The sequence below is a fragment of the Monodelphis domestica genome, chromosome 3 (assembly GCF_027887165.1).
Source record: "Monodelphis domestica isolate mMonDom1 chromosome 3, mMonDom1.pri, whole genome shotgun sequence".
NCBI classification, from domain to species: domain Eukaryota; kingdom Metazoa; phylum Chordata; class Mammalia; order Didelphimorphia; family Didelphidae; genus Monodelphis; species Monodelphis domestica.
In genome coordinates, this window is record NC_077229.1 from 300,978,548 (window position 1) to 300,991,183 (window position 12,636).

General features: G+C 35.7%; 1 protein-coding gene across 2 annotated transcripts in view; it reads left to right on the top strand.

The window, feature by feature from the left end:
* Positions 1–12,636, top strand: part of RGS20 (regulator of G protein signaling 20) — a 105,640-nt gene that overhangs the window by 70,773 nt on the left and 22,231 nt on the right. For both annotated transcript variants that reach the window (XM_056823920.1, XM_007487125.3), the window contains exon 3: positions 9,988–10,074. In XM_056823920.1, coding sequence (XP_056679898.1) covers positions 9,988–10,074 — 87 coding nt within the window. The remainder of the gene's footprint in view (positions 1–9,987; positions 10,075–12,636) is intronic.

The following is a 12,636-nucleotide window of genomic DNA, read 5'->3' on the forward strand; positions in this document are numbered from 1 at the left end:
AAAGTCACTTAACTTGGTTTGCCCCAGTTGCTTCATCTTAAAAAAATGAACTGGAGAAGTAAATGACAAACCTATTTTTTATTTTTTTCAAGAAAACTTCAATTGAGGTCACAAGAGTTGGAAATAACTAAAAAAGACCTCAGCAACAGAACATTTTACTCAATCCTTCATGAAGACTAAACAACTAGCTTTTTAAAAATCTGTTTTTATTATATTAATCCTTCTTATTTTAAAACAAAATTTAAGTGACTCCAAGTGTCAAACATAATTAAGGATTCTTATTGCAGATTTACTGATCCAATAGTACTATATTTGGAAAATGGACTGAATACCTGTGGAGGCACACACTATGATATGACTCATTATTACAGATTCGGAATTTGGGGAGCAAATTCCCGTCTCCACTCTATCTAGCAAAACTTGATCTGACAGCTAGAAAATAGATACTAATTTGTTTCTCCACATTGCCATCCTTGTGAGATTCTAATGTATACAAGTGGGCTGAATACTCATAAAGCATTGATTCTCATATCATCTTTATGTAATCAACAGATATAGTAATTTAATCAACTACTGGATAGTTATTCACAATTATTTATTGATATTTATTAGATTACAAACATTTATAATATACTCTATTGGAAAACTGTAGATTATAAGCAGTATAACTTCATAAAACACAAAGCAATAGAATGAAAAAAAAACCTTAGAAAGTTTGACATGAGAGAAACAGAAAGATAGAGAGAACAGAGAGAGATGAAAAGACAAAGACAGAAAGTCCTGAGAAATGTACGAATGGAAAAGGCAGGCCAGCATGTGGTGAGTAGAAATGACAATAGCTGGAATGGCCCAAGTGCTACATTGGTACTTACAAAACTAAAAAAGATTTTGAGGAATACCTCCAAGGCATTCTTCTTCTCTGCTATGGAAAAGTCTAGACAATAACCACACCAATTGAGAAAGCAAAACTAGTTTTCAGTGGGCTCTGATGGAAGGCAATGTTGTGCTGATGAGGTCACAGATCCATTGATGTTTCAGGGCATGCTGAGTGGACTACCATCCTTACAAAGGGAGAATGAAGTGAATTTTTAATGACCACTACAGCCATGCAAACCAAAAGATGTTAGAGATTCAGTAAAAAGCTATTTAGGAGTATAAAATATTTAATTTTGGTATTTTATTCTTTGTAACACTCATAATGTGGAAGACCTTTTGGAGACCTTGTCTTATATATCTTCACATACTCTCAACCCAAGCCCCTGCCCCACTGCCTAGTACAATGCTCTGTATAGAAGCCATGAATAAATATTTGTTGAATTGAATAATTGAGTAATTTCCTCTTCCCTCTATCTCAAATGTAGCCTTCTTCTTTGTACATATACTCACTGTCTTTTAATGAGACTCAAGCCATCATTGTTCTCCTTTTGCCGCCTACATATATGTCACCCAGTTCTGTTTCTTTCTCAGCAATATTTCTCAAATCCACCTCTTCCACTTAATTCCTACAGACACCATCTAGTTGAAAACCTTTTAGCTGTCCTTATTGTCTCTAGCCTCTTTCCCATTACTCTACACAGACATTAAGCAGAAAGAAGAGAGTGGGTGATAAGGACAAGGGATCATGGAGATCAGGTTGCTTTTTGCAAGAAACTTAGTGGTGAAGAGAATAAGATAAGGCAATAGCTAGAGGGGAACAGAAGGATCAAGGGAAGTTTTGTTTTGTTTTTTTTTGTTTGTTTCTGTTTGGCTTTTTATAAAAGGATGAGGGAGACCTAAGCATATTTTATCCAGGCTGGTGCTTAAACACGCATAAGCAGGAATGACTGTTGGAGCCTGGAGAAGCCAGTAGGGATTTGGAACTAAAAGGGCAACTAATAGGGATACCTCTTCTGTAAAGAGAGGCAAAAATGAGCAATGATGCTGTGAAGTTTTGAGGAATAAGAGATGAAGGAGCTCTTGCTGAACAGTCTTAATTATCTCAATGACACAGTTCATCATTTACTTTAAATGTAAGGTGTAGGTGTATAGCTGGATATTTAAGAAGAAATGACAAGGTTGAGAAAGATTGATTTCTGTACATTCCCTTGCACCAGCTTGATTTCTTTCTTTATTTTTTAAATTCAAAGATATTTTATTTCCCCAATTATATGTAATAACAATTTTTAACATATGTTTTCCAAAATTACAAGATCCAAGCCCTCTCTCTCTCTCTCTCTCTCTCTCTTCCCTTCCCCTGCTCAGAGATAGTAGGCAATTTGATCTGGGCCAAAAATATATTATGCAAAACACACTTCCATACTGGTCATTGTTGTAAGAGCACACTCCTAAATAACCAAAACCCCCAAATAAAACCATAAATAAACTGATGTGAAAGATAGTATACTTTCATCTGCATCCTGCTCCAACAGTTCTTTCTCTGGATAGCATCCCCCCCATCATAAATCCTTCAGGATTGCCCCAGATCTTCACATTGCTGAGAATAACCAGGTCTTTCACAATTGATCATCATACAATATTGACTGGCATGATTTCTTGACCATAGCCTTGATTCTTTTCTTTCATTACTTGCCACTGCCCAGCAAAGTTACAGAGAAAATAGAATTGCTAAGAAGCAGCATATACATCTTCACGATATGACAAATATATTGGGAACACAAGACAGACATTATTTCTGTTTATTTGACCAATTCTATTGCTGAGCAATCAAAAATCTGATGACAGTCTCATTCCTCAGGAATAAAAACTAAGTTGTCACTGTAAGTCAATAAAAACTCCATTGTTTAGAATCACAGTATCTCACAGTTGGAAATGGAGATTCTAACTAGGTTATAATGAACTGAAGTCATATACCTAGAAAAGCATTCGCTCTATAACATACTTCCCAAGCATTTCTTTGAAGATCTCCACTGAGGGGAGCCCTTACTTCCCAAAATAGCTTTAATTTTAGACAATTTGGAAACTTTTCCTTATATCAAGCTAGATTTGCCTCTTTGTAATTTCTCCCTCATTTCTCCTAGTTCTAAACTCTGTGGTCAAGCAGAATGCATTGAATTTTTCATCCCCCCGTTGTTGGTGATCAGTCATTTCAGTTATGTCCAAATCTTCATGATCCCATTTGGGGTTTTCTTGGCAAGTGAAATGATTTGTCATTTCCTTCTCCAGCTCATTTTATAGATGAAAAAACGGAGGTGAAGAGGATTAAATGACTTCATCAAGGGTCACACAGCTGAGGCCAGATTTGAACTAAGGAAGATAAATCTTCCTGACTCCAGGGTAGTCACTCTATCCACTGTGCTCACAACCTAGCCACCCTCTTCACCATGACAGCCCTTCAAATACTTGAAAACAGTTATAATGTTACCCTTATGCTTTTGCTTCTCTAGGTCAAACATCCCCATTTTCTTCAACTGATCCTCAGACAAAATAGACTCTAAAGAGTCTAAATAAACAACAACCATTTTACCAGCTATTCAGCTCAATTCAATCATTCATGTGCAGGTAGATATTGAAAACAATAAACTGTTTAGTTTTAATCACTTGAATTTCAGAATAACTCAGACTTTATGAAAGTTAAAAATCTGGTTTGATTTAACACTAATTCCATATCTATACCAATTTTACGGTCTGAGAATTCAGCCCAGGATCTAGAAAAGGATCACTCTTTATTTTTCAAATTAATCCGTTTTCTAAACAACTATCTTTGGATAGCATAAAATACAAAACAAAATAAAATAACTGAAATTAAATTTGCTATCATGGCCTTCATTTATGGAGGAAACTTCTTTTAAAAATAACAAAGTTCTTGGCAAGTAAATAATTATGAACAGAAATGGGTTTCCAACTGAGATATATGATCCAAAATTTTAACATAAAATGAGAAATATAATGAAGCCCATTTTTAAAAGTCCTGTATTTTATTATGCATTTACCAGGTGGTGAGTGGTGCCACCCATAGAGCATCCCACTGCTATATGGTTCACTGCCAGAAAAGAAGCAAAGTCCTCCTTTAGAGTAGGAGTGTCCATGTCAGAGGATCTGGCTGCCAGGAAAGACTATTTTTGCTATGGGAAATTCTAAACTACTAAGATCTTCTCCCTTAACCAAAGGCAGTCACAAGTTTGAGGTACTGTTGTTCTCTACAATCAACATTGCCAAAAATTCCACCAATATGTCAGTATTTAACACAAATCCTTACACTCAATAGGGAATTTAATAAATGTTTCTTGCACTGGAAGGCCTACCTAGTGGATGATTATTAAGCCTACCATTTTGTTTTCTGGGGTGGACCCATTCTTAGCTCATCTTTGTTACCTAATTCATAGCAAGAATTGGTGTTATATTTACTTACATTCTAGTAAATGAAAATTTCATTCACCATAACTCAGGAATCTCCTGAGATAATTTCTCCTTAAGCCTCAGAGAAATAGATGATAATTTACCCATGTACATATATTACCATTGCTTGTAAAAACCCTAAGGCCCCAACAGCCACTGATGCTCCTGTATGTGTAAACATATACCCAAGAGTGCATATACAGGGGAGTGCACACACACACACACACACACACACACACACACACACACCAATAAATGATTTTTCTAGCAACTCTGTACTAATCTCATATAATCCTTCTCCCCATAATCCAAGTCTAGCCATCCCCTGGGCCAAGTCTTTTCTGAAGACCAAGCCAATAATTTTAAAACAGTAAAAGTATGATAACAAATTTAACTCTACCCCAAAATAAAGAATAGTTAATATAGTTACATATAGAAGTATCTTAAGAGTGAAAGTCATGGTTCATCAAGATATTCTTTTGGATGCTGCCATGAAAAAATATTGTCTTAGTAACAACGGAACAACTTTGCAAGGAAAATTATTGTTCTGATATAATGGAAACTTAAACATCTTGTACCATTGAAAACTTTCTCACTTATTGGGTATTTCTGTTTCCAAAAGTTATTCTCTAAAGGAATTTAATCATCCTTGGAAGGAAAATAGTGATTCGAGTAGGAGGAGATGGTTAGAAGAAGGGGAATCTGTGGGCCTGAACCTGGCAACATTTGGGATAGTGGAAGGAAGAAGGAAAAAGGAAGGCAAAGAAGTGTGAGCATATGCCACCATCATGAGTCTGAGACTTCTTGAGGCTATAATAATTTCAAATTTAATCCTAGATATCATTCCTAATACCTCTTTTTTTTCTTCTTTTCCCTTACTTTACTAATCTTCAACCCCTCAGATATCAACCAGGAAAATATTGTTTGTTGAAAATCTAGGACTTAACATTCACTGAAGCAAAATGTGTCATGCTGAAGAATGTGTCACTAGACCTAGTCTGAAACCATATGCTCATGTAATTGTATTTTGGCTTCCTACTCTCCATTTTCTTTTTCCTGTATAAACAGTGAATAGATATCCACGTAAAGATTGAGAACAAAATGCAATCTCTGTTTCCTCCTGCAGACATGCTGCAGTAAGTGAACCTTACTAAAAATAAAGTACTCTAATAAATGACTGCATGGACAGATAATTCCAAAGCTTAAGTGTTAGATTTATTACAGGTTACTACATAGTTGCAATTCAACCCTTTGGGAATTCTGTATTGGTCCCCTCTGGTTTTCTCTCTACTTTTTCCCCCTGTTTTAACCCACTGAGCAGTTTTATATTCTACTGTGTAAAAGAAGAACTCATGAAATAATGATGCTAAAGGAAACCTAATACAATCAGTCAGGTGCCTTTATACCTTTCCTTTTATCCACCACCATCTCAGAAAACTTCCTTGCTCTGCTTGTATAAGAACAAAAAAATCAAAAGCTCTTGCATTTTAATAAGGACAGAACAGAAAATACTGCAGTATACACATAAATTAACTCTCCCCAAAGGACACTAAGAGCTTTTAGGTCAATTCTATAACAAGTGTACTTTTTATCAATTAAATATGGTGAAAATAGGCTGGAATAATTTTCTATGATCTATAAGATAAATTAATCTATATATAATACGCAGATATATATTAATCTATATAGTCTGTAATATAAACTAATATGGAAAGGTAAAAAGGAGAAATAAAAATATAATTAGATGGAAAGGTTCATTTCTGAACTACATATAAATAAGGAACAACACACTGACTTAATTGGAGACAATACTGTGAAGTGAATGGTATTCTGAACTTAAAATTAGGAAGACCTGAATTCAAGTCCTGCCTCTGCAATATACTAACTCTGTGACAATGGGCTGGTCACTCTATCCATGTGTTACAAGGAACTCCAAAGGACATATCTACAAAACCACAGACGCCATCTCCCTGGTATTCAGATTTTTTTCTAATGTATCAGGCTACCTCCTTAAAAGATGTTAAGAGGGGTCCATGTAAAAATGAAAATGTAATGCAGATATAAAAATACATTATGGATTTTAATATATTAGACATATAGCACCAAATAAGATTTTTATTATTTATTTAAATCATTACCTTCCATCTAAGAATCAGTACTGTGTATTGGTTCTAAGGCAGAAGAACAGTAAGGGCTAGGCAATGGGGGCTAAGTGACTTGCCCAGGGTCACACAGCGCAGAAGTGTCTGAGACCAGATTTGAACCCAGGACCTCCCATCTCTAAGCTTCGTTCTAATCCATTGAACCACCCAGCTGCCCCCTACTTTATTCTTTGGGATTTTTTCTCTCTTCCCTAGCTTAGATTAGAAATTCCTCAAGGACAAGGAATGTCTGCAGTTTTTTTAAACCTGGAACACAGTAGTAGGCATAAATCAAAAATGAATTCTTAGGGACAGCTAGGTAGTTCAGTGGATAAAACAGTCAAGAGGACTTGGTTTCAAACCTGGTCTAAGATGCTTCCTAGTTATGTGATCCTGGGCAAGTAGTTTAACCCCAAATGCCTAACCCTTGACCCTCTTCTGTCTTAGAATTGAATTCTAAGATAGAATATAAATATTTTAAAAATCCTAATTCTTATTGAATTAAACATTTTTTCAGAAAATCATCTATTAAAATGATGCTAAAGAAACTGGAAGCTAAGCTATGCTTGTGAAATTCACATATTGCTGCTTCTGCATTTAGGATGAAGAGTAAAAATTCACTGTGCTACTGATAATTCTTTAATTTTCACAACTTTCTGGCCAACATACTTTTAGTTAGTCAGTCAACATGCATATATTAAATACTTACATTATGCCAGGTACAATGCTAAGCAATTTTGTTTTTATGAAGGAAAAAAATTATGTGCCTCCTCTAATTTAAAGTTACCCAACTCTGAAGCCTCTCCTTATGCACAACAAATTGGCAAGATGACAATGTTGGAATGGTTATAGAAAGACGGGCCCATTAATGCACTTTTGGTGACATTTCAACCGTACTGGGAAGTAATTGGATTTATGTTAAGAAAGTAACTAAAAATTCTACAAAGAGGACAATGCAAAAAAGAGAGGTTTCATTCCCTCCAAAATATTTATAGCAGAAGTTTTTGTAGTAACTAAGAACTAGAAACAAAGTATAGGAGGACCCCAATACCCATTGATTTGGTATCTGCTGATTCAGTTACCCATAGTTAACCGTGTGAAAACAAATGGATTTAAGTGAGACAAAGCTCTATGAATTCACCAGTTCGCTCTCTCTTTCCTAGTCATCAAAGTCCACTGACAAGACGAAAGTCAAAATGACTGGTAATGGTCCAGGAACCAACAGATGGATGATATTGGCATCTTTGAGGTCTGACTAAGCTCTAGGCTTTCCATAGCACCTATTTCAGCCCCCCTTCATGGCTGTTGGAACAAATTGTTCTCATCTGCCCATTTCTTGGGAGAAGTCTTCACATGCTTAGGTAGACATCCCCCTAACTCACCCACAGGTTTGTGGACCATTAATTACTCTTAACCTGGTTTAGCCCATCTGCTGAGAAGGTTTACCAGGATGTGGTTGCTGCAATGCTACAGATTTGTGAAGCCACCGATAAGAGCTGGGTGAGAAGCCAACACGAAAGGTGGATACGCAGCTCTGAGAAGGGCTTGGCAAGCCCTCACACCAGAGGTCCTCATCCTCCTTGAACACCCATACACCCCAAGAAAGAGTATAGTACTGCAAAATAATGTACAAAGTATTTTATTACCACTATATTTAATGTTGGTAATGTCTTAGTATGTGCTAATCAATTAAACTTTATACTATGTATGTATGTTGTAAAGTAAGGAAGAGAGATGAGAAGCCAGGCTGATGGACAGATCAGCCTGAGGAGCAGCAGAGGAGGGGCAAGAGAATCCTGGGAGTTCTGAAAGCTAGAAAGAACTCTGAAGCCAGCAGTCAAGGACTTCCAGCCTGGGAAGGAGAGGGGAAGGAGCATTTTCCAGAGGCTGAGAAAGAGTTCCACTGGATTTCTCTACCAGTCAGGACCTGACTCCATTCAGAGACCCTCAATACATCCACTGAGATTCATCAACAGCTTTCTGAATTCTCAAGAGGGATTTTTGGTTGGACTCACTCTGGCCTGAGCCATCTAATTCATTCCCTTAGATCTCTCTCCCTTACCTGTCCTTTGAACTGAACATTAGAATATAGTGAGACCATTAAATGTAAGGACAAGAAACAATTGATGGAAAGGGAGGCCAGGGCCCCAAAGCCTTCTGCCTCCAGACTTGGAAAGCCAATCTGCAAGTGGGGTGGTCCATAGGGCTATCCTCACCCACTTACCCTTTTTTCCTCATTCCTCCACCATTACCTTTCCTATTGACATTAAATAAATTATATTAGAAATATTTAGACCTGGGTTTGGGTCTGTCTTTAGATTATAATACAAAGGGGTTAAGGTTTAACTTAGTTGAAGACAGGTGAAATCCTGTCTTTATCTGTGACAAACCCTGGGTTTGTCACACTCTCCACAGAGAAAGGGTTTGATTCTGAACCCCTGTAGCTCAGTATAGCTGGCTAAGGAAATCTGTCATCTTTCCTTACCAATTGAGGCCATACATTAAACTCAAAGGGATGTCAGTTAAAGTGTCTTTGGGAGGTGTGATTAAAAGGGGTCATCTTGCCACACGGAGGCAGACTTAGCCTCAGGGGTCCTGAACTCCACTGAGGGAGACATATTGCCACCTCAACTGAGTCAATCTATCAATACCCTGTCTCCTGTCCCCACTTCTCCCTTTCAACTTCTCATTGGAGTGACATCTTTCCAGTTGAGACAGTACCTGGGTTACCTCTCCCCATAAGCAATAGAGGAGAGAAATCCTCCATTTTTTCTCTCTCCATTTCCTTCCTCCATTACAATGTACCAGAAAATCATATTATATACAAGGTGAGCAGGTGTTCACTTCTATCCACAGTTTCAGCCATCCTACTTCAGGAGCCTACTCTAGATGTTCATTAACTGAGGGATAGCTAAAGAATTTGTTCTGTGAATGTAACGAAATATTCCCGTACTACAAGAAGTATTGGATATAACAAATACATAAAAGCATAGGAAGACAAATAGTATATGAACTTATACAAAGTGAAGTAAGCAGAACCAGGAACACTACTGTTTTATTGTTATAATTGTAATAGTAACCTTTTAAATAATACCTGCTATAGGCCAGGAACTGTGCAACAATTTTTTACAAATCCCTCATTTGATCCTCAGAACAGTGTATGAGGCCAGATCTGAAGTCAGGTCTTCCCCATTCCAGGTTTAGCATTCTACTCCTTAGCCACCTAGCTTCCTCTAAAAAAAAAACAGTATACACAATAACCACAACAATGTGAATGGAAAGTTACAATTACTCAATTGATCCTACAATGTTATTAAAGTTGTACACTTTGTTAATGCTAAGTCGCCATTTTAATCTAGTTGGCCTAGAGAAAGAAAAATTCAGGTCATTTTTTAAAGAAGGGTAGAAATTTTGTTTCAAGACCTGAAGTTCTTTTATAGATAGTACTAAAGACAATTGTATGGATACAAGTTTATCTGAATTTGACATGTGAACATGTTGTTCCTTACAGTCTTACTGTTAGGAATCAAGAAGATGAAAGAACAAGGAGGGCTTCCCATGAACTCAGAGCAGAAGGACTTCCAACCTGTGAAGAAAGGTAAACATCTAACATTTATATAGGCTGTACTAAAGTACTAGAAATACTCACAAGAGTCTAGTTATAGCATACAAAACTAGAAATTACATCATTCCTTTTTAACTTTTTAAATGTTTAAAATTCAATTTTAATTTTCTATTCCAAATTTTCTCCTTCCCATCCCTTCCTAACTCACTGAGAAAGCAAGAAAAATAAAACCTGTTATGAATATGTATAGTCATGCAAAACATATTCCTGAATTAACTACATTCCTCTCCTCATCCTCACTTCCCAAAAAGCTTCAGTCTACCTTCTGAGGCCATCACCCATCTATCTAGAGGTATTTGTTGCTTGTTGTTCAATTGTTTTAATTGTATCCAACTCTTCATGACTCCATTTGTGGTTTTCATGAAAAAGATACTGGAGTGGCTTCCCATTTTCTTCTCTAGTTTTTTACAAATGAGGAAACTGAGACAAAGTTAAGAGTCTTGTCCAGGGTCACACCACTAGTAAGTAACTGAGGCTAGATTTGAACTCAGGAAGATGAGTCTTCCTGACTTCAGCCCCAGTACTCTATCCCTTAAGCCACCTAACTGCACATTTTATCATGAGTCCCTTAGAACTGTGGTTGGTTCCATTGCATTGTTCAATATTCCTGTTCTTTGATTCTACAGTACAATTGATATTGTTCTCCTGGTTCTGTTCACTTAACCTTGCATTAGTTTATGCAAATCTCAGTTTTTTTCTGAAGCCCCTCATTTCATATTTTTTTTTACTGAATGGTATTATTCCATCACATACTTATATTATCACTTATTCAGCCATTTCCCAATTGATGGCCCTTTAGTATTCAATTCACCATAAAAAAGAGTTGCTATAAATATTTTTGTACATATAAATCCTTTTCATCTTTCTTTGAACTCTTTGATGAATAGACATAGTGTTGGTATTGCTGAGTCAAAGGGCTTATACAAAGTTGAATAGCTTTTGGGATATAGTTCAAATTGCTTTCCAGGATGGTTGGAGTAGTTCACAGTTCCAAGAATACTCTATTAATGTGTGTGTTATTTCATAGCTCCTTAAACATTTGCCATCTTCCTTTTTATCAATTTTGCCAATCTGAAGGGTGTGAGGTGGTACCTCAAAAGTAGTTTTAGTTTTAATTTCTTTCATTATTAGTGACTTAGAATATTTTTTTCATATAACAACTGATAGTGTGGATTTCATCCTCTAAAAACTGTCTCTTCAGATCCTTTGATCATTTAACAATTGAGGAATTAATTTTATTCTAATAAATTTGACTCAGTTCCTCGTTTATCTTAGAAATAAAATCTTTATCAGGGAAACTTTTTGCAAAGATTTCTCTACACACACCACCACCACCACCACCAATTTCCAATTTTTCTTCTAATTTTAGTTATATTGTTTTGTTTGTGTGAAAACATTTTAAGTTTATGCAATCAGATTTGTTCATTTTACTTTGATTGAGCATCTCTGTCATTTGATTGGTCATGAACTTTTCCCAAATCTATAGTTTTGACAGCTGATTTTTTCCATGGTGCTCCAATTGGTTTGTGATGTCATTCTTTATTCATTTGGAGTTTGTTTTGGTACATAACAAGAAATATTGATACCTAGCTTTTACTAAATTGCTTTCCAGTTTTCCCAAACATTTTCTTTAAAAAGTGAGATCTTACTCCAATAGCTGAACTTATCAAATATTAGACCACTGTTCTCATTTGCTTCAATATATTGTTCCACTGATAAGTTTCCTAATTTCTTATCCAGAACCAAATTATTTTAATGATTATGATTTTGTATTGTGGTTTTAAGTTCTAGTACTTCCAGACTCCATTCCTTCCTGCTTTGTATATTTTTTAAATTCTCTTAGTGGTCTTCAACTTTTGTCCTGCAAGATAAATTTTGTTATTATTTTTTCTAGCTCTATAAAGTAATGGTTGGGATGCCAGGTTGGTAAGCACTGCATAAACAAGTTAATTTAGGCAATATTATAATTTGTATTATATTGGTTCAGCTTTACGTGAGCAATTATATTCCTCCAATTATTTAGAACTATATGGATGTAAAGTTTTGTAAATGTGGATATATATATATTTTTTTAAATGGAATTTTACTTTCAATCTCTTGCTAGGTTTTTTTGTAATATCAGAAATGCTAGGGATTTTGTGGGTTTTATTTACATTCTGAAACTTTGATTAAAATTGTTTATTGTTTTGATTATATAGTTGACTCCAGTATATGCTAAATAAATCATTATATTATCTACAAAAATTAACAATTCTGGTTCCTCTTTGGCTATGCTTATTCCTTCACTTTTGTTTTCTTGTTATTGCTTTAGATAGCATTTCTAGCATTGTATTGAGGAGGAGGAGTGGCAATGGATGTCTATGCTTTACACATAGTGTTGATAGAAAGACCTCTAGCTTATCTCCATTATAGGTAAAGTTAGCTCTTGGTTTTGGATGGTGGTATTTAATAATTTAAAAGAATTTCCACTTATTCCCATGATTTTTAGAGTTTTGACAGGAATGGGTATTGTAGTTTGTTAAAAGTTTTTCTGTA